A 23,073-nucleotide genomic window follows, 5' to 3' on the forward strand; every position below is an offset into this window, starting at 1 on the left:
ATCACCCCTAGTTTTCAGTCTCGTATACTGAATGACAAGTAGGCCCAGACTACTCGACCTCAGAGACCTACTAGGGGCATAGGGCTGTAAAAGTTCAATAATATATGGTGGTGCTTGTTGTTGAAGAGCCTTAAAAGTTAAAACCAAAATCTTAAAATGGACTCTAAATTCGACAGGAAGCCAATGTAACTGCATAAGCAACGGTGTTATATGTGAATATTTAGAAGCTTTCGTCAACAGTCTTGCTGCAGCATTCTGAACGATCTGCAGACGCTCCAAAGAACCTTTGTTTAGATAAGTAAACAGGGAATTGCAATAGTCCAGTCGTGAAAAGATAAAAATAAGGACTTAACAGCGCCCTCTGCTGGAGTGTTTCAGTACTGCGTTAACTAGAATACACCACCTCCTCCTCCTCCTCACACCACCTGCTACAGCTCTACTCTTCTATGACTACAGTCATCCACAGCACTGATGTAAGGTCACATGGTTCATATGTAAGGAGCACAGCTGACCTCAGGTCAGTTTAATGACTGTGAGCAGCAGCTGTGTTATTGTCACTGTGACAGGGAGACACTCTCAGACACAGCGCTCATGTCAGCTTGTTCTCATGCAGGAGGATCAGGAGCTCCATGTTTGTCTTTCTGTTTGAATCATGATGTGTTTGTGCCATCAGAGTCTGTCATGAGTACTCAGGGTTTCACAGCAGCTCTTCTGGATGCTGACGAGGACTCCAACCTCATGTTTCACCTCTCTGAGCTTCTGATGTCTGTGAACACTCGTGTTTCTTCTCTGGGCTCATCTGGACAAAAACACCTTTCTGTGTTTGGCTCCAGCCTCATTCTGACTGACAGGAAGTGTGTTATCCATGAGCTGCACTTCTGTGAGGAAGTTTCCTGCTGTGTTTCCTGTCTGTGGACAAACACGAGTGTTTCAGCTGAGGACTTGGTTCCTTCCACCTGTCCATACAGGACATCACGCTGTCTTTTCTCTGTAAATGCAGCTGCAGGTCCTTCCACGTGCTGCTCTGTATTTGTGCAGTTTGTAGTGTGTCCTGGGAAACGTAGCACACATGGTGTTCTTCTGCTGTTTCCTCCTTTCACTGAGTGTGAAACACTGACGCTGTGCTGTTGTTCACAGAGGGGAGCTGATTCTAGCTGCAGCTGGACTCTGTCATCTAACTGAATGTGTTGGTGCTGATCACGGGGCTCTGAGGGGGGAGCAGCAGGAGGACTCTGGATGCTGACGTCAGTGTATCTGTGGAAGCTCCCACAGCGTGTCTGTCATTCAATATTGTGCTGTATATTGTATCTATGCAAAGATGAACAGACTGTGTGTTCACTGGTCTCTGTGCTGCTGACTGCTTTGCTGCAGCTCTGATGTCATCATCACTCCCTCCTCCACCCTCAGCAGTCCCAGCATGCTGCTGTGGTGCACCCCACCCTCACTCTACACCTGAGCCATAGACCACACCCTCCACCTCAATATACACCACAGTTTTCTCTGCTATGGAAATGAGATCAGGAGGAAATCATGATTATTATTATTTAATAAATGCTCACATTAATGTGGGCTTATTTGTTTCATATTAGAAACATTAGTTGAGTGTTTTTAGTATAAAATGGTGAAAGTCCCTCTTTTTGCTCCTCCCCTCACCTGTGGATGGACGGTGCTGTTACCGTGGTGACAGCTTGGATGTGTTTCAGTCCTGCCTGGTTATCACTGCAGGAATCTTTACTTTCACATTTATTACAGGTAATAACTCTGATTTTTCTGTGTATTATGAACTAAATGTATCCTGATACACACAGAGATGGATGAGCAGAGGTCACATGATGAAAGAACAAACATGGAGTCTTTGATTTATTTAGATATTTATTGATGAATGCAAACAAACCCTGACACTGAACCATCGTCCAGCTTTCACAGAACAAACCTGATCACATGACCTGCTGACCCAAACAGTGCAAAGCTCCATGGCAACAACAACAAACAGCCTCACATATGTTAACAGAGGCTGTTAGAAGCACAGAGTCTTTACAGTCTTTCTCCTGTTTGGACACAGATCTCTGCACATCTTCATCACAGTTACTCACAGACGTGCAGAGTGTGTGGATATCAAAGCTAAGTTTCCACCATGTTTGTAGTCTGTACTGGGACTCGTGGAGCATCTCTCTATGAGCACTCAGTGCTTTAAACAGTGAGTCCCAGTTTAACCAGCAGCCTTCACACATCACACAGACATGGAAACTTCAAACCTCAGACTGAAGACACCATCAGAAATAAATAGATTGTGATGAAGATGAAGAACTGGAACAGTTTGCTGTGGTTTCTTCTGTTCCTGTCAGAAATAAGAGTCTGGCAGCACTTTGCTCTCCTTCCACATGTTTAAGGAGGAAGTGAAGAAGAGTGAGTGAGCCGTCTTCCTCTGTGGGCCCAACATCAGGCAGCAGCCACGGATTTTTAAAAACCCAGCACACTGGTTAGAACTGCATTCAAAACTATCGAGACAGTATTTTCAGCTTCTATGGCTGAAACATTTTCAAATGATGAGCTTCCAACAATGAGTGAAACAGTAAGAGCATGTGGAAAGTTTGGAAACATCCCATTAGGAAAGAGAAATCAAACATTTGGATTCATTTTAATGAGCTCAGACTTGTTGAAAATGCAGAGGAGCTGGTTGTGAACTGAGCTTCAGAGAAACACAACACACTGAGATTCAATGTGAAGCTTTGACTGGAAAAAGACAGAAAAACAACATGGGGATCCTGGAATAATGGGAGCTTCCATCTTTAAAGGACTGAAGAGGAAGAAGTTTACAAGGAATCATTTAGAACAGTTTCAAACATCAACTGATTGAATCTATGAATCTGAAAACGTGTTTCTGAGTGAAAGAGACAGACATGTACAGACTGAACTATCTGCTCAACAGTCTGAGTGTTTCTCTAACAGGAGACACTCTTTACACTCCACTCAGCACAGGGACACTGAGGAACCACGAGACCGGAACCTAAACCCAGGATAAAGAGTTTGAGTGAATGTGGTGTTGAAGGTGTGGAGGTGGATCAGAGTGTCAGAGGAGACTCTGTAGAAGGACAGAGTGCCAGCAGGACAGTCCACATACACTGCTACTCTGTTAGAGACAGAGGAGGAGGAGGAGGAGGATGTTGATCTCTTATTGTGCCAGACACGAACAGGACCATCCTCAGTGCAGTACAGACTCCAGGAATGATTGTTCTCTCCAAACTCACACTCATCACTGCGTCCTTTCCTTCTGATGCTTCTGTAACTCACTGATATATAAACGTCTCCTCTCCACTCGACCTCCCAGTAACAGCGACCAGTCAGACCATTTCTACACAGCAGCTGAGAATAGATATTAAATCTGTCTGGATGATCAGGATATGACTGATATCCTTCACGTGTCACCTTCCTGTTGTTGTTGGACATTTTAAGTTTTCTGCCTATGGTGTTTGTGTCGATTGTGAGTTGACAGGAATCTGATGGAGAGAACAAACACAATCCAGCTGCAGTTATTGATCCATCATCTGTTCATTGATTGACACTTTGATGATGACTCCTGACATGATGAAGATGGTTGAATGTGTGCTGCTTTGTTTTCATGAATCCCATTAAAAACACACTTACACTTCCTCAGACCTGGTCTCAACCATCGGACTCCAGCAGGCTCCACCCTGAAAGGAGGAGGGGGGTCAGAGCAGCACAGTCAGCATGCACACATGGACATTACATGGCTCTCATACACATACTGTTAGACACTGATAAAGGAACAGTCCAACATTTTCACAAATATACTTCAATCCATACGTTACTGATGATGATTTGGACTGATCCTGGATCTGTCAGTACACGACTATATTGAATGAAATATGACCGATTCAAACTGTGACCTTCACTATCTTTATATTCCTCTTCTGTTAAGCTGAAATGGACACCTCCCTGCTTTTGCTGCCAGCTGTTTTTCTCCTCTTGGTGTCAGTGTGGTTACTGTACATGACCTCTGACCTCTGAGTGAGTGCAGCATCCCCATGCAGTACAGCACACAACGATAACAGCAGAATGGAAACACAAACTGTGTGACATGCTGTTTATTTTTCATAGTTTAGAGATTTACATAATGAATTCATTGCCAAAACTAAATGAAAGGTAAAAGAGAAAAAACATGTGTTCTCCTCCCTGAATTTCTACCTTATCACGGTGGAGGGTTTTGTGTGTCCCAGGTATCCTAGGCGCTATGTTGTACCAGGGAGCAAGGGTCTCCCATGGCAAATTGGTCCTGGTTGAGGGACCAGACAAATAGCGAGACAAAAGACCCCATATGAGTATGAAATCAAAGGAACAGTTCACTCCACATGGGATAAGGGTACCCGATTACTATGACTTAGCAAATGGGACATGGAATGTCACCTCTCTGGCAGGGTAAGAGCCTGAGTTGGTGCGTGAGGTTGAGTGGTACCAGCTAGATATATTTGGGCTCACCTTAATGCACAGCTTGGGTTCTAGAACCAGACTGCTAGAGAGGGGCTGGATTTTGTCCCAGTCTGGAGTTGCCCTAAGTGAGAGGTGGCAGGCTGGAGTGGGTATCTTGGTATCACCTCAGGTTTCTGTCTGTACATTTTTTCCTGGTGGACAAGTAGGAAAAAGTTCCTTGTGCTTTCAGGTTGGGGAACAGGTCCTGATTGTCATCTGCACTTAAGTGTCCAATGATAATTCAGAGTACCCAATCTTCTTGGAGTCCCTGGGTGAGGTATTTGTGGATTATTCACCTGGGGACTCAGGTGTCCTACTGGGAGACGTCATATTTGCAACAGTGGCAAGATCCTGGAGGGAAGTGATTGGAATGAACAGCCTGCCTGATTTGAGGCAGAGTGGTGTTCTGTTACTGGACAGATTTTTCAATAACAAACACAATTTTCGAACATAAGTGTGTCCATAAGTGCATGTAAATGGTAAGTGGCCTGTATTTGTGTAGCGCTTTATGTCTGTGAAGGTGGCTTCTTTCACTCCTCTTTCAAACCATCTATCCTCGAGGATGCCAATGTTCACATTTTGGACAAAGAGGACAGATGGTTTGAAAGAGGAGTGAAAGAAGCCATTTATGTCCACTGTGACCATCTTTGAACAGAGGCGGTGGTTTACGACACCAACTGTCTGCCATCTATAATCCAGTTTTGAGTTCCCTCCCCAGATGCCTTAATGCCCACTCACATCCTGGGCCATCTGACCTCAGGAAATCACATGATAGGGTGGGGCCAGGTTTCACAATGAGCTCAACCGAAACCCTGGCTGATTGGGACCCACACCCATTTTCACATCTCGGCTGTGATTAGGTAGAGGATCATCAGGGGGTCCTTTGTCCCTCTTTGGAGCGAAACTCCCACTGGGTTTAAATCTGGGACTCTCCACCATTTGACCCTTAGAACTGAAGAAGCTTCTCGGTTGAGAGGTGAAACGTCTTCAAGCAACTTAAAGAAGTCCTTTAAGAAGTCGCTTTTCTTTCCAAGCTCCTTAGAGTATAGCACTTTACTTAGTCCCTATGGACCCCAAGCGCTTTACTCTGCATTCAGTCATCCACCCATTCACACACTGAGGATAGCAAGCTACATTGTAGCCAAAGCTGCCCTGGACCGCACTGACAGAGGTGAAGCTGCAGGACACTGGCACCACCGGGCCCTCTGACAACCACCAGTAGGCAACGGGTGAAGTGCCTTGCCCAAGGAAACAACGACCGAGACTGTCAGAGCCGGGGCTTGAAGCAGCAACCTTCTGATTACAAGACAAACTTCCAACTCTTTGAGCCACGATCACTAGGTTGATGATCGATTTTGTAATCGTATCATTAGATCTATGGCTATATGTTCTGGATGCTTGGGAGAAGATAAGGGCTGAGTGCTCAACTGATTACCACCTGGTGGTGAGTTAAATCAGGTGGTGGGGGAGGATGCTGGAAAGACACCTAAATGTATAGTAAGGGTGCACTGGGAACGCCTGGCAGAGGCCCTGGTCCATCAGATCTTCATTTCCCACCTCTGGCAGTGTCAGGGTCCTGGGACTGGGCGACCCAGGACCCCTGGGCAGTCATGGACTTGTGTAGTATTATGGATTTTTGGTGTCGTTTTCCCCTTTTCTGTGCGTGTACATATGTCTGTGTTTTTCTGTGCTGTGTTAGTCTGTGTCCCACTCATATGTATAGGCAGGGTATTGGGTGTGTATGTCTGCGGGTATGCTTGGAGAATGGAGCTCAGCCACCTGCAGGCCTGAGGGGTGTGGCCCTGCGGAAGGACTGGCCACACCCGAAGCCACACACCTGCTGCTGATCAGGCCTCGTCGGGGGAGCTACTTAGGAGAGAGTTGGAGCTCCCACCGACGCGGGATCATTTCCTTGAGGCTCCACGTTAGTCGTCCCGTTGATTGAGTTAGTGTGTGTGTATGCCCGCAGTTGTATGTGTCTTGACGGCTGCGTCTATTGTTTCCCGCAGGAGGAGCGTGGAAGACACGAGAGCAGCAAGCACCGGGGGGTGCTGACACAGGAGCGGAGAGCACAGAGACACGGACTATTCACGGAGAGACACGACACGGGAGTCTGGGAAAACACGGGGATTTATTGTTACTTTGTTTCACACTGTAAATAAACACACTGTTTATACATAGAGCACCGCGCCTGGGTCCTCCTTCCCCACTCCTTCCACGGTTTGCCATGCCATACCGTGACAGGCAGAGCTTTGGCAGCATTCCAAGGCAGAGTGAGGACACTGAGTCTGAATGGACAATGTTCAGCCCCTCCATTGCTGAACCTGCTGCACTGATGGTTTGTGTCTGTCGTGATGGTAACCCCGAAACCAGATGTTGGAAACTGGGGGTAAAGGGTGACATCAGGCTGAAGAAGGAGTCCCATTTGGCTTGGCTAGCCTGTGGGAGGCTATGATAGAAATGAGCTGCCCAAGCGGAATGCAGAACGGATAATTGCTGAAGCCAAAATTTTATGCAAAGAGTTTCCGTTCCTAAAAATATTTCTGAATGTGAGATTGTTCATGTCACATCTGCCTGAAATAAAGAGCAAGTGAATAAATGATACAGGAAATGTTTACAACTCTTTCTCCTATATCAAACATTCTCTCCATACCTGAGAGTGTTGAGTCTCCAGCCTGGATCCTTCAGTCCAGCCGACAGCAGCTTCATTCCTGAGTCACCAGGATGATTGTAGCTCAGGTCCAACTCTCTCAGATGGGAGGGGTTGGAGCTCATAGCTGAGGCCAGAGAAGTACAGCCTTCCTCTGTGATCAGACAGCCTGACAGACTACAGACAAACAAAACAACAGTTCATCTGTGAACAGTGATTTTTGTTTGCACATACAATAACCTCTATCCATTTATATCCATTTAACTTAACTTCAATCAATCAATCAATCAAGGCTTTATTCGCCACATGCAGGTTGCATCAGTGTGTGCATATCAGTGTATGTGTGTGTTTGCGTGTCCAGAGTTCAGCTGAGACAGTGTCCTTCGCCCTACTAGGCTAAGTAAACAGTCTTCCAGCCAACCCAGGTGGCCTTGCATGGAATGGGAAGGAACAGACTAAACACAGTCGTTATCAGGGTGTTTTTTGTTCGGCTCCAGCCTTGAGACCGCAGCTGGCGCCGAAGGGGTATCCGCATGAGTGATGGTGCTTTTTACTTTAGTGCGAACAGCTCATATGAATTTCAAAGCAGTTCTACAGTCCAACACTGGTCTCTCAATCTCCCGTTGGAGAGCCGCCAGCTTCGCCATACTTGCGTTCTGTGATGTTGTCATTCTTGTGTTCAAAGAGCCAATTCTGAGAAGTCACGACAGTGTGCCTCCCCGAGATGTCATCCGGTTTGCACTCAGAGATGTTATTCCGTGCTAGCCCTTCCGAGATGTAATCCAGTCTGCATTCAGAGATCTTATTCTGAATATTCACAGCAGCCGTAGCCTCTCCAAGATCTTTTCCGTGCTGCACTCAATGAGCCCATTTTGAGAAACTCACGCCTCTTCCCATCGTTTCAATCCCAGCGGGCAGCCTTGTGGGGGTTTGAACAGCCGGTTCCACTTTCTTAATTCTTCGATAAGTCAGGGCCAAGCCAGCTCCGATCAGCCAGAACCCTGTTACCATGGTTCCGAATAGGTAGATATCTTCAGCACTCAGGCTCACCCGAGCCCAAACTTCTCGTTGAGAAAGGGGTGTCAATTGCATGTAGGGACCAGTTGATACAATCCATAATTCCTCTTTTAGGTTTTAGAGAACAGACTGTGAGAGAGTGTTCCAGGGAAAAGTAATACAAAACAAAAAAAAACGAGACTAGACAAGGACATTAGAGGCTAAGCAGGGAAGCTAAGGGAGAGGAGGAGAGGAGAAAAGTGCGACCGCCTTCATCAAGAGCCTCTCAAGCTGTTTAACAGTGTAAGGTAACAGCCTACAATATTAGAGAGAAAGCCCCAATCATCAGACCATCCACTGTGAGCAGCGCTTGGTGATGATGGGAAGAAGAACTCCCTTTGACACAAAGATCCTCCCAGTGAAAACAGGCTCCAGGAGGAGCATCTACCATGACTGGTTGCAGGGTGAGGGGAAAGAGAAGAGATGAGCTCAGAGAGACAAAAACAAAACACAAACTAAGGAAGGAGAAGACAAAAGTTAAGGACACGTAGTAGTGACATATAAAAGCATCGGGAGTGAAAAAAGGGGAGTGGAGAAGAAAGCAGAGCATCATGGGAAGCACACCAACAGCCTGAGCCTATAGCAGCATAACTAAGGGATGGTTCAGGGTCACCTGATCCAGCTCTAACTTTAAGCTTTATCAAAAAGGAAAGTTTGAAGCTGATCTTCAAAGTAGTGGGTGTCTGTCTCCTGAACTCAAACTGAGAGGTCTTCAGCTGGAGGAATAGAAAGTTGAACACATGAATGGGCGGGCCCCACACTTTGGGAACCTCTGGTCTAGGGAAACCGTCTGAATGAACTGCAGCATCTAATATTGACAAATTCTGTAATTGAGGGCTGGCAGCAGACTTTGAACCAGAATGACGAATAACTTGTAATGGACAAGAGGGTGACAAGAGAAGATGTGGAGGGTGAAAGCAACAGTGGTCCCAGTGATGATCGATACATAATAATTTAATTAATGCCCATTAGACATCAAAACATGTAATTTTGACATTTTATTCCCACAGAAATAAAATTTATATTTTATGAGCACAAAGTAACCCCAAATCTCTAAATTGGCCAGTACATGAAGTATTTTTGTTAAACAAACAAACACATGACTATAAAAATGTTTACATATTAATTCCAATTACTGAATTAATTCTTAATTAATAAACATTCACTTGACAGCTCTATAAAGGTTACCTGTTTATGCAATAATATAATTCACAATTTAAATGATCATCTGTGTAAAAGTTTGAATCCTGACCTGAGAGTTTCCACTGTACACTGTGAACTCTTTAGTCCAGCAGACAGAAGCTTCACGCCTGAATCCTGCAGGTCAGAGTTACTCAGGACAAGCTCTCTCAGTCTAGAGGACTGGGAGCGGAGAACTGAGGACAGAACTTCACAGCTTCTCCCTGAAAGATTACAGCCCATCAGTCTGAAAAATAAAGACAACCTATAATACAAATACTCGTGTTAAGTTCCATCCATCCATTTCCGCTTATCCTTTTCAGGATCGCGGGGGGCACTGAAGCCTATCCCAGCTTTCTTAGTCCAAGAGGCAGGGTACACTTTGTACAGGTCGCCAGTCTGTCATAGACATACACAATAAGACAGACACAACTATTTGCACTCACATTCACACCTATGGACAATTTAGTGTCCTAACCCAACTAACTGCATGGCTTTGGACTATGGGAGGAAGCCGGAATACCCAGAGAGAACCCACACAAACACAGGGAGAACATGCAAACTCTAAGAATGAAAGAAAGAAAGAAAGACCCTGGCCTGATGGTGGAATTGAACTCAGGACCTCCTTGCTGTGAGTCAACAGTGTTAACTATCGTGCCAATGTGCTGCAGTCACGTGAAATTTTTAAGTATATTTTTTTAATTTATATGCATATATTTTAAATTATATTTCCCAATATTAAATCCTGTCTTTTTATTTTTTAAAAGAAAACCTGAACATGCTAAGAAAAATCGTCATATGAATTTGAATATGGATTGGCTTAAAATATTTAATTGGTTAATTTTAGTGGTGTCAGCATTAATCTCATTAAAATGACATTAACGCCATAACCGCAGTTGCACAGCAAATCTTCGTTAGCAAGTTAATGCGGATTGCCCCGTACATGGGGCTGCATGGCATCAAAGAGTTAGCGCAGTTAGCTCGTTAACGCGGTAGTGCCTTGCAACCCCATGCACAGGACGATCTGCATTAACTTGCTAATGAAGATTTGCCGCATTAATGCGGTTATTACGTTGATGTCATTTTAACAAGATTAACGCTGACAGCACTAGTTAATTTTAAAAATACAAAATGTAATTTGACCCGACCTCAGAGGATTCAGGTTACAGTTTAAATTTTGTAGTCCCACAGCCAGAAGCTTCACTCCTGAGTCATGCAGGTTTTTGATACACAGGTCCAGCTCTCTCAGACTAGAGTCCTGGGAGCTGAGAACTGAGGAGAGAGCTTCACAGTTTTCCTCTGAGAGTTCACAGATGTTGAGTCTGAAAATAAAAACATGAACAAAGTGTTAAAGTATAACCAGGGTGTAATAACTAATGATGTATTTTAAAGTATGCTTAATATCTTGTCCTCAACAGGTTAGTAAAATTTTACTTTAACTTAGAAATGATTAAAAATGTTAAGAAACAACAATACATGGATAAAGTTTGCCTTTACTGGTTAATTTGTTTCATTGGTTTATTTTGTGATTTGATAAAAAGAAGAAACAAACATATAAACAAACAAAACAAAACAGAATACATATTGATCTGACCTCAGAATATTCAGTTTGGCATGTGGACTCTCCAATGCAGCAGACAAAAGCTTTACTGCTGAATCATTCAGCCTGTTGGTACTCAGGTCCAGCTCTCTCAGACTACAGGACTGGCAGCTGACGACTGACAACAAACCTTCACAGCCTTCCTCTGAGAGGCTACAGCTTCTCAGTCTAAAAAACCCCCAAAAGGAATATTTGAGATCAAATCTCTTTATATATTGAACCTAGATAATAAATCAAATATGCCTGTGTACACTACAACTCAAAATTAACTTCAAAAATGATAAAACTTAAGTATGGAAGAAAAAAAAGTAAATTAAATTCATAGAAACACAATTGTACCAACATATCTAAATTGCAACCAGTGATCTAGTGACACTAGATCAGTGTCTGCAGACATGCCTGTGGGTACTAGAGTACTACAGATACTACAGTACTGTTGGTCACTTTTTCTAATTCTAATATCTGCAATAACTGTAAATGTAGCTATAAATAATGGATCACATGCTGGACTTGGTGCAGACTCTTGTTTGATTTCTGTCTACAACATGCTGCTTTGGCTCATTCCCTTTAAAGTCCCGGCCTCCCTAAAGGGCAACTTTCTATTGCTTTGATAATTTCATAAAGCACACTGAAGATCAGTCATTACAAGCTCCATCTACTCAACCTTCTAGTTTACAAATTCTAAAAAACTGTAACCCACATTAAAACCTGATTGGAAATAAAATCTTCTCAAATGCATTTTTACATTTTAGATCCACAGTAACAAAGTTCACACGTCTTTGTTCAGTAATTATTATGTTCATTACCTGCATACTGTGAGTAACACTGGATTTTAAACAGTACCTGTATAAAACTCTTCCTGTTAAAGGTGTTTATAAAGGGTATGAGCTGAAATGCTGACTTCATGGAGAATGTTTGGTGTCAGGAAATATCAAAGGTAAAGCAGTGATCCATCCAGTCTCTTCCATTTGGCCCACAGAGAGACAGACAAGCATTCTTACTCACACTTGCATGAAGTTTAGATCACCAGTTAACCTAACTGCATGTTTTTGGACAGTGGACAGAAACTGTAGAGTACCATGAGAGAACCCACTGTAATTGGTAACATTGGTTATGGTGACATTACAGTTAGATATGGTTGCTGATGAGAAACAGAACCTTAGTAGGAATTTCAAATATAAAGCACAAGTATTTCCCTCCATACTGGATATAGTCAGGACAGCCACAGCTGATTTATATATATTAAAAAAAAGAGAGATTGAACATTGAACATTGTACTAAAGCTGAGACAAAAACCAAAACTTGGATTACGAACACCAGAAAAAGATGAAGGTGTAGTCTGGTAGCGGAAGTATATGCTTTAGAAAAAAAGGTACAAAATTCCTGGAGTTGGGGACAAGTAAAAAGCCTAAGGACAATAAACTTGATAAAGGGGCTGAAGGATCAGAACTCATGTTTTTATAGACTGGGTCTAGATTGTTATTTGATTTGAGTTAAAGAGAAAAATGTTTCAGAAATGCTGAAATGTCCTGCTGGAGGTAAACATTAAACGTATCAAATATTTGTCTGAGTGACTAATGATCATTGTTACGTGCCAAGAGATGTGGCTTTGCTTTTGTGTTCTTTTTATCTTTCAGGTGTCAAGCCTCCACCTATTGGCCAGTTCAAAGTTGATTGGCATGTGTCTATTGGCTGGTCTGGGCACAGATGGCCAATCACTCTCCGAGGATCACTACAAATGAGCAGCTCCCTGGCCAGCTGCTGGCTGCTGCTTTATGACAAACATTTGCAAACAGGCTTTTTTGTATTTTGTGTGGTGGGAGGCTGGACAGGTAAGCTGGGGTACCCTATACACTGGTTGCAGGTTTTAAACTGTTAGTCACACTAGGTTATGCGGTTGACGCCACTCTTGTATGTTTTCACTGACCTTTTGTCGAGTAGCTAGGTAGGCCTTTTGTTTTGCATTTTTTGCTTCAGTTAGGCCCTGGAAGCTATCGACCTCTTTTTGTTTTATTAATTTCTTTGATTTGGCTCAACCGCCCAGCCCTCCTCCCCCACCTCTTTTCTTTTGTTAAGTTTGACTATCAAGGCAAGCAACCAATAAATCCTGCCTGATTCTTAACTGTTCTGTTGTCTTCCGCCTTTTTGATTGTGGTTGTCCAGTGTTGCTGTCTACTTCCTACCTTTGCCTCCACCAATTCAGTATGTTCATATTTTTCTAAAAGGCTAAGTTCTTTGAACTGAACATGCCTGATTTTGTTAGGTAGAATCACGATTTAAAGAAAGAAGCGATGATCACATATTTACTTACAGAGCTTTGTTGGAGGCTTTGACCACTGGCAGAAGCCTCAGAAGAGCCTCCTCTGAAGCAGAGTATTTCTTCAGGTCAAACACATCCAGATCTTTTTCTGATGACAGTAAGATGAAGACCAGAGCTGACCACTGAGCAGGAGACAGTTCATCTGTGGAGAAACGTCCTGATCTCAGGGACTGTTGGATCTCCTCCACTAGAGAACAATCATTCAGTTCATTCAGACAGTGGAACAGATTGATGCTTTTCTCTGCAGACAGATTCTCACTGAGCTTCTTCTTGATGTACTGGACTGTTTCCTGACTGGTCTGTGAGCTACTTTCTGTCTGTGTCAGCAGACCTCGTAGGAGAGTGAGATTGGTCTGCAGTGAAAGACCCAGGAGGAAGCGGAGGAACAAGTCCAGGTGTCCATTTGGACTCTGTAAGGCCTTGTTCACAGCACTCCGGTGAAGCAAATTTAGTTTTATTTTGTTAAATATTATAGAAAATGTGGTGGTTGTTGTTTGTTCATCTTCCAGCAGATTGCGTCCAGAGTTGATGAAGGTCAGATGGACATGAAGAGCAGCCAGAAACTCCTGAACACTCAGATGGATGAAGCAGAACACCTTGTCCTGGTACAGTCCTCTCTCCTCTTTAAAGATCTGTGTAAACACTCCTGAGTACACTGAGGCTGCTCTGATATCGATGCCACACTCTGTCAGGTCTGATTCATAGAAGATCAGCTTTCCTTTCTGCAGCTGATCAAAAGCCAGTTTTCCCAGAGACTCCATCATCTTCCTGCTCTCTGGACTCCAGTGTGGATCTGTCTCAGCTCCTCCATCATACTTGACATTCTTCACTTTGGCCTGAACCACCAGGAAGTGGATGTACATCTCAGTCAGGGTCTTGGGCAGCTGTCCTCCCTCTCTGGTTTCCAGCACATCCTCCAGAACTGTAGCAGTGATCCAGCAGAAGACTGGGATGTGGCACATGATGTGGAGGCTTCGTGATGTCTTGATGTGGGAGATGATCCTGCTGGCCTGATCCACATCTCTGAATCTCTTCCTGAAGTACTCCTCCTTCTGTGGGTCAGTGAACCCACTCACCTCTGTAACCATGCCAACACAGTCAGGAGGGATCTGATTGGCTGCTGCAGGTCGTGTGGTTATCCAGAGGCGAGCAGAGGGAAGCAGTTTCCCCCTGATGAGGTTTATCAGCAGCACATCCACTGAGGTGGACTTTCTAGGGTCAGTTAGGATTGTAGTTTTGTGGAAGTCCAGAGGAAGTCGACACTCATCCAGACCATCAAAGATGAACACAACCTGGAAGTCTTCAAAGCTGCAGATTCCTGCTTCTTTGGTTTCAGTAAAGAAGTGATGAACAAGTCCCACCAAGCTGAACTTTTCCTCTTTCAGCACATTCAGCTCTCTGAAAGTGAATGGAAATATGAACTGGATGTCCTGGTTGGCTTTGCCTTCAGCCCAGTCCAGGCTGTATTTCTGTGTTAAGACTGTTTTCCCAATGCCAGCCACTCCCTTTGTCAGCACTGTTCTGATTGGTTCATCTCTTCCAGGTGAGGCTTTAAAGATGTCTTCTTTTCTGATTGTTGTTTCTGGTCTGTCTGGTTTCCTGGATGCTGTTTCAATCTGTCTGACCTCATGTTCATCATTGACCTCTGCAGTCCCTCCTTCTGTGACGTAGAGCTCTGTGTAGATCTGATTCAGAAGGGTTGGGTTTCCTGCTTTAGCGATCCCCTCAAACACAGACTGGAACTTCTTCTTCAGGATAGATTTAAGTTTAGGCTGACACCTCTGAAGAACCTCTGAATTTCAAAAAGCAGATAAGTTGATTTGTCTATTGTGGTTAATATAATGTCATGATATTATTTTTAATTTGTATCGTTATGATAATGTTTCCTTAAATCCCAATAGATTTCGGAGTAATTTCATCTCAAATCAAGTTTTTCTCCTGCTTGACCATCTCTTATTTGTATAAGAAGTTTGTTTAGTTTAGAATTTTCAGATATATTGAATTACCTTCAAAAAAATTGAAAAAAAGTTTAATTGATATCCTTCAGATCTTTTCCATCAAGTGGAGGATCTACGAAGGAGATGCTCTGTCCCCACTACTGTTTTACGCCTGAACCCCCTCAGTGAGATCATCAATACAGGGAGTGCAAAATTATTAGGCAAATGAGTATTTTGTCCACACCATCCTCTGCATGCATGTTGTCTTACTCCAAGCTGTATAGGCTCGAAAGCCTACTACCAATTAAGCATATTAGGTGATGTGCATCTCTGTAATGAGAAGGGGTGTGGTCTAATGACATCAACATCGTATATCAGGTGTGCATAATTATTAGGCAACGTCCTTTCCTTTGGCAAAATGGGTCAAAAGAAGGACTTGACAGGCTCAGAAAAGTCAAAAATAGTGAGATATCTTGCAGAGGGATCCAGCAATCTCAAAATTGCAAAGCTTCTGAAGCGTGATCATCGAACAATCAAGCATTTCATTCAAAATAGTCAATAGGGTCGCAAGAAGCGTGTGGAAAAACCAAGGCGCAAAATAACTGCCCATGAACTGAGAAAAGTCAAGCGTGCAGCTGCCAAGATGCCACTTTGCCACCAGTTTGGCCATATTTCAGAGCTGCAACATCACTGGAGTGCCCAAAAGCACAAGGTGTGCAATACTCAGAGACAAGGTAAGAAAGGCTGAAAGACGACCACCACTGAACAAGACACACAAGCTGAAACGTCAAGACTGGGCCAAGAAATATCTCAAGACTGATTATTCTAAGGTTTTATGGACTGATGAAATGAGAGTGAGTCTTGATGGGCCAGATGGATGGGCCCGTGGCTGGATTGGTAAAGGGCAGAGAGCTCCAGTCCGACTCAGACGCCAGCAAGGTGGAGGTGGAGTACTGGTTTGGGCTGGTATCATCAAAGATGAGCTTGTGGGGCCTTTTCGGGTTGAGGATGGAGTCAAGCTCAACTCCCAGTCCTACTGCCAGTTTCTGGAAGACACCTTCTTCAAGCAGTGGTACAGGAAGAAGTCTGCATCCTTCAAGAAAAACATGATTTCCATGCAGGACAATGCTCCATCACACGCGTCCAAGTACTCCACAGCGTGGCTGGCAAGAAAGGGTATAAAAGAAGAAAAACTAATGACATGGCCTCCTTGTTCACCTGATCTGAACCCCATTGAGAACCTGTGGTCCATCATCAAATGTGAGATTTACAAGGAGGGAAAACAGTACACCTCTCTGAACAGTGTCTGGGAAGCTGTGGTTGCTGCTGCACGCAATGTTGATGGTGAACAGATCAAAACACTGACAGAATCCATGGATGGCAGGCTTTTGAGTGTCCTTGCAAAGAAAGGTGGCTATATTGGTCGCTGATTTGTTTTTGTTTTGTTTTTGAATGTCAGAAATGTATATTTGTGAATGTGGAGATGTTATATTTGTTTCATAGGTAAAAATAAATAATTGAAATGGGTATATATTTGTTTTTTGTTAAGTTGCCTAATAATTATGCACAGTAATAGTCACCTGCACACACAGATATCCCCCTAAAATAGCTAAAACTAAAAACAAACTAAGAACTACTTCCAAAAACATTCAGCTTTGATATTAATGAGTTTTGTGGGTTCATTGAGAACATGGTTGTTGTTCAATAATAACATTATTCCTCAAAAATACAACTTGCCTAATAATTCTGCACTCCCTGTAAGACTGGCTACGGATACTGACTACACAATGGAGAAGCTGTCAGCCACCTCCTGTACATGGATGACATCAAGCTGTGTGCCAAGAGTGAATGAGACATCGATTCACTGATCCACACCACCAGGATATACAGCAATGACATCGAATGTCATTCGGACTGGAGAAATATAGTTGGATGATAACAAAGTGAGGGAAGGTAGTCAGAACTGAGGAGATCAAACTACCAGAAGGCAACATTGCAGACACTGAGGACAGCTACAAGTATCTGGGGATCCCACAGGCAAATAGGAACAAATTAAGATGCCACTGGGAAAGCTGCAGATGAGTCAGCTGAATGGTAAGAACAAGATCCAGGCTATAGACACCTATGTCCCACACATGATCAGGTACCTTGCTGGGATAATAAGCTGGCCAAAGGAGGAGATAGAAGCCACTGACATCAAGTCAAGAACTCTCCTGATCATGCATGGAGGGTTACACCCCAAATCCAGCACCCTGAGGCTGTATGCTAAGCGGAAGGAAGGAGGTCGGGGACTGGTGAGTGTCAGTGCCACAATCCAGGATGAGACAACAAACATCCATGAATACATCAGGAAGATGGCCTCAAACATTGGTGCACTCAGTGAATACCTCAGGCAGCAGAAACCCAAGAAAGAGAAGGAAGAAGAGGAATCATCATGGAAGGACAGGACCCTGCACAGTATGAACAAATGGCAGATAGAGGAGGTGGCTAACATCCAGAAGTCCTACCAGAGGCACTAATCATGGCAGCACAGGAACAAGCTCTGAGCACAAGATCCATAGAGGCTGGGGTCTGTCACACCAGGCAAGACCCCAGGTGGAGGCTGTGTAAAGATGCCCCTGAGACAATCCAGCACATAACAGCAGGGTGCAAGATGCTAGCAGGCAAGGCATACATGGAACGCCAAGTGGCTGGCATAGTGTACAGGAACATCTGTGCCGAGTATGGCCTGGAAGTCCTGAGGTCAACAGAGATGGGCAGTAACACGTTACTGTAATCCGTTTAATAAATAAATATTAATAAATAATAAAAAATACATCCCGACGTCAAAATAGGAGATGCCCCCAAGGGTGGTGGAGAATGACCGAGCTAAGATCCTGTTGGACTTCCAGATACAGACGGACAAACTGGTGATGGCTAACCTACCAGATATAGTGGTGGTAGATAAGTGGAAGAAGTCGGCTGCAGTGATCAATGTTGAGATACTGAATGACATCAACATCCGGAACAAGGAGCATGAGAAGCTGGAGAAGTACCAAGAGCTTGAAGAAGAGCTCGAGAAGATGGGTGAAAGTAACAGGTGTCCCAGTGGTAATCGGAGTACTAGGTGCAGTGACTCCCAAACTAAGTGAGGGGCTCCTGGAGATCCCATAAACACCATTCAAGATCTCTGTCCAGAAGACCGCAATCCAAAGAACAGGATGTATGTATGCATGTGATCCCACTCTTAGTCAGGCGCATTAGGGGGCGCTAGTATAAATAGTGGTCATCTTAGCATCCCTGCATCACGTACCTGTTTTCTCCTTTCGGTCACCTGAGTTCCCTCGGTGTTGCAGAGATCACCTGTGGATTACCTTCCTGAAGCCTTCACCGTGGCTTGTCATAGCTGCAGAAGCCTCCTACGAGCCACTCTGTTCATAAATCGAGTGACGCCATTTAGTTGGAAGTGTGGGCCTTAATGGGCGGCCAGTAGCTATACAGCAGGGTCACTATGGCTTTTCTAAGCTAAGCTAAAAGAAGTGCTGCTGCTTTGCCTGGCCCCATCTGTTTCCGTTTGCGAGGGTTCTTTTTCCCTGCTGCTGCCAGCCTCTTAGGAGTGGATGTCGGTGTGGACATCAGCTATATACATGCCGCTACGGGAGTCGGCTGGCGTGCATGTTGATTGACTTAATTGTTAAATTAAAGTAGTCAGGCAGAGGGCAATTTGGAGTAATACGGTGACTCTGTGTGCTCCAGATTTAAGGCTTTATTTAGTTTGTATGTCTGGCAGCTCTCTGTTGTTTTCATTTGTAATTTGATTTTTTGTTACTCCACTGGTAGGAGGCCCTTTTTCTAGCTGCGGATCACCAGTGTTTTCCTGCACTTGGACTGATCCCAGCATGTGCATATTAGTTTTTTTGGAATATATTATAATTTTCTTTTATTCAGATGCGGAGGGCCTGATGTGGAGGAGACTGGGGTGCCTTGGTGGTGGGATCCTTTGAGTATTACACACCTGCATTTTTAGTTTATTAGTGTGAGTGTGTGACAGTGTGCTGCACTTGTGTATTTGTGAGTTTTCTTTTCTTTTTGAATTGGTTTTGTGTGTGGCATCCCTGTCCCCCCACTGGTAAGCCTCGGCTCTGAATACTTAGAATATTTGTATATTGATATTTATGCTTGTGCTTTTATATGCTGTTTTAAATAATTATTAATGAAACATCAACCTGTTTTATCATTGAACCACGTCTCTGTACTGAGTAATACGAACCTGCCTTCTTGGTGATTAGTGTTTCTAGTGTCTGTTAAATTGTGAAGAGTATTTATTCCATCCCCACCTCCTGCTGCCACATATGGATGGATGGATAGATCAGACTTCAAGTGTGTTTGCTTTATCAACATCTTCTCAGACAAGCCTATGAATTCTTACCTTCTGGTGAAAGCAATGAAGCTGCCTGGGCTGAGGGACTTCCTGTTGGAGGGAAGTGCACCTTGAGTCATAAAACTGTTTCAAAAAAATCAAACTATAAAATTTGTATGCAGACATCTGATTAAAACATCCTCGATTTTAGATATATTATATAAAAAAATCTGTGACGTACCATACCTTTTTTCCTCTTACTGACCTTCATTAATTTTATTTAATATCGACCTCGCCACCTCCATCACACAGTCTGAATAGGCCTGCACCATCACATCTACTGTTTTCAGTCTGTCTGCGTTCTCCAGCTGGCACTTGTAGATACTTTGGAAATTACCTCCAGGTTCATATTTCAGGTAAAAGTGGAAAAGCTTCAGGTCCTCCTCTCCCAAATCCTTCAACATTTCCAGCAGCTGCACTGGTAAGGCCTTCTCCATTTTTAAACTGTAAAACATTAGAGGGTGTGAATCACAGTCACTGAGTTTCATGACATCTCCTGTTTACTTATTTAGGACATTTAAAGTGGATATGAAATGCTACACATATAAAGGCTAATAAATAATAATGTATACTTTATTGATCCCCGTGGGGAAATTACTTGTTTTTCTCTGCATTTGACCTATTCACTCAGTGAAGCAGTGGGCAGGCACCCAGGGAGCAGTGTATAGGGACGGTACCTTGCTCAGCGGTACCTCAGGGTAGCCGTTCAGTGGATTCGAACCCCCGACCCTCCTCTTTTATTTCACCGTTAAGGCTGACCCCTCTCTGAAATCAGCAGCATTGTTTCAGCCAGGGTTTTACAGTTTCTACATTTCTAACAAGAAGTGATGAGAAGTCTCCAAAAGTCTCTGAATCCGGAAATGCTAAGAGGGAATGTGCTGTTCAGCTTAGCTGCTGATCATGTTTTCAACATTTCAGATGTTTCCAGCTGTGCAATCATCACATGAAGAAAATTCTGGCAGTATATTGAATAAAATGATGAAATAAAGATATGGCGTTACTTTTGTGCCACTATTCTGAGCACACATAAAAAAAAATTGCAGGTGCAAGTGTTGCATTTTGAGGAGAAAGTTATTTTGAGCGAAGAAAAGCTAAATTTGAGTGAACAAAATGCATTGCTGAGTGGAAAAAATGTATTTCAGTGTTTGCTATTATCCACACACACGCACACACACACAATAGCAGCCCGTCTCGCTCAGTTTTTGCATTTGCGCTCGCTCGCAATGTGTTGCTTGCGCTCTCAACATTTCTGTCCTTGCGCGCTCAACTCTTTCTGTACACCGTTATATTTGTGCCACAAAACCAGCCAATCACAGACTTCGATGCAAAAAAATCTGATTGGCTCTTTTGGTCTCCAATCAGCTCGAAATGAGGAAATGCAATATCCCAGAATCTATTTCGTCCAAAACTCAAACGAGGCAGTGGCGGAGGAACACAGAGTGGCGGAGTTTGAAATATTACTCTTTCTGGGCCACAAAATAAACTCTTAAGATATTTTTGTTAAGATATTCATTGTGTTGTACAGTGTGTTTAGCTGCATTATAGTTACTGTTGTTTAACCCTTTAAAACCGGTCGGAGCGGGCATGCTTTGTTTTGCGTAACAATATTTAAATCACGGTAGCACTGACACCACGTAAGCTAGCGCAATAATTTTTTTTGCATATGAATCCAGAGGAGTTGTACTTACATCTTATGCCATCAGCTTGTCCTAGGTCACAGTTTCCTTCCACATATAGCTTTGCAAAAACTGCATAAAAAGCGCTTGCAGCAACAAAAACATAATATTCCCCAAACAGGCTTTGCCGATCCGATCAGCTGTTCATAACACTTCCTACGTCAGAGCGAACTTTTGCATGTCCGCCATTACCTGCCTGAAACCGGAAGTGACGTCATTTTCGCGGAAATGTAGTTTTTACCATCAGGGCCTCATGAGCCTATCCTTGTGTTTTTAAAAGTTATCTTTGACTTTATGACTTTCTGTGTCGTTTCTGGGATGCTTAGGACTCATATTGCACTGCTGGAAATATTTTATTTTGATGCATATGCTGTTTTTCTGCAAATTTGCACTATAATATTTATTTTCGTTTTTCCTGCAGTGTATAAAAATTGGTGTATTTCAAAAATAAAACTATGAAGACACTCAAAATAAATTTCCTGTGGTGGGAAACTATTTTGTGCAACTTTTTTGTATTTACAGTTTTGAGAGATAAGCCTCTTAAATTTCTCTAACTAGAAATATATGTTAAAAAAACAAAAACGATTTTCAATTTTTTTGTAGTTTATTGCACTTTTTTGCAATTTATGTAATTTCTATGCACTTAATGCATACATATTATTAAAATTTGGGCTATAATGGTTGTGTTGATGTATAGCAACTTGAAATGCTCCCAAAAATGGCACTACAGCATTTAAAAATATAATATAAGCTCTGGCGGACTTGGTTCTATGGTAGGTCTTAAAGGGTTAACAGAGAGAGAGTATTTTAGTTGTCACCACAAGGAGGCACTGTTTCATTGTAAGGGCACGTATGCTGCGCCATCACACCCCTAAGAAGAAAAACTATACCGTAACAAAAATGGCACCCATGAGGAAAGTTTTGCTGTGTGTTGATGTGGAATAAAGTTCCCAAAATATTAAGGTCATTTTTGCCTCCGTTGTCATTTTCCTTCGAGTTGATCGCTATCGATGCTGCAATACTCAACAATTTTCATGGGAGAATGATGCTGTGTGAACTTCGAATATCTGCTCGATTTATCAAGACATCACATATTTCCATAAGTGCTCTAATGTTTTCAGAACAGAATGTACCAAACTTAGATAATAAGTAGTATCAGTAGGCTTAGAATTGCTAGATAAAATTAATAATCAAGGCTGAGGAGGGAGATGTCTTTTTTTATTCCAGGAAAGGAACAGATACGAAGCAAGGAAAGATGTCAATGGAGAGAGGAGAAGATTTACAGGGAGGCGACAGGACCGCCATGTTTCTTCCATGAAGAAGATACATGTGTTTTTGTTGTACTATAAAACTGTATGACCCGCTCTGAGGGTCGTGCTTTGTGTGAACGCAGACGGCTGATTTCACACTGAGATCCGGCGCTGTAAACTTGTCATTTCAACTGCTGAGTCAAATTAAATCTTTTAAACGACGGTCGTTCTCCTGTCCTTAAGGAAAAAAATTAACATGTCAGCAGCAAAAACTGACTAATGGCTGGAAACAGTCACAGTTATCTGTGAGCAGCATCAACTTTTAGACAACAGGAAAGATCTGCAAGAAATTTTTACTGCGGTCCAAAAAATAAAACTGTCCACCTACAGAGCTGCTACCTCCATCTGCCCCAACTGCTCTACATGCTGAACTACAAACTCCACCCTGTCCTGAAAAGTGAAAAAGTCTTCACTTTTATTTTTCAACAGGTCATCACTGAAAACTGAGTCTTTTTTCC

The 23,073-nt window shown here is 43.2% G+C and overlaps 1 protein-coding gene across 1 annotated transcript; it reads right to left on the reverse strand.

Moving 5' to 3' along the window:
* Window positions 1-1,854: 1,854 nt before the first annotated feature.
* Window positions 1,855-20,066, reverse strand: LOC113017943 (NLR family CARD domain-containing protein 3-like). The gene is made up of 10 exons (XM_080297780.1): window positions 19,835-20,066; window positions 19,639-19,680; window positions 13,308-15,085; window positions 12,820-12,827; window positions 10,968-11,141; window positions 10,522-10,695; window positions 9,447-9,620; window positions 4,498-4,570; window positions 3,646-3,670; window positions 1,855-3,497 (listed from the first exon to the last, which is right to left on the reverse strand). The coding sequence occupies exons 1-10, from the start codon at window positions 20,064-20,066 to the stop codon at window positions 2,971-2,973; spliced, it is 3,207 nt and encodes a 1,068-aa protein (XP_080153906.1). The 3' UTR covers window positions 1,855-2,970.
* Window positions 20,067-23,073: the final 3,007 nt, after the last annotated feature.

The sequence above is a fragment of the Astatotilapia calliptera genome, chromosome 23 (genome assembly GCF_964374335.1).
Source record: "Astatotilapia calliptera chromosome 23, fAstCal68.1, whole genome shotgun sequence".
Taxonomy (NCBI): Eukaryota; Metazoa; Chordata; class Actinopteri; order Cichliformes; family Cichlidae; genus Astatotilapia; species Astatotilapia calliptera.

What these genes read in the sequence shown, in the direction of transcription:
- LOC113017943 (XM_080297780.1), bottom strand. Translation starts at nt 20,066, where the DNA reads ATGGAGAAGGCCTTACCAGTGCAGCTGCTGGAAATGTTGAAGGATTTG. An exon ending in ATTAAATAAAATTAATGAAG is followed by an intron (nt 19,681 to 19,834) that starts GTCAGTAAGAGG and finishes TCCCTCCAACAG; the next exon opens with GAAGTCCCTCAGCCCAGGCA. An exon ending in AACCCAAGCTGTGCATTAAG is followed by an intron (nt 3,671 to 4,497) that starts GTGAGCCCAAAT and finishes GCTGGAGTCCGA; the next exon opens with TGGTTGAGACCAGGTCTGAG.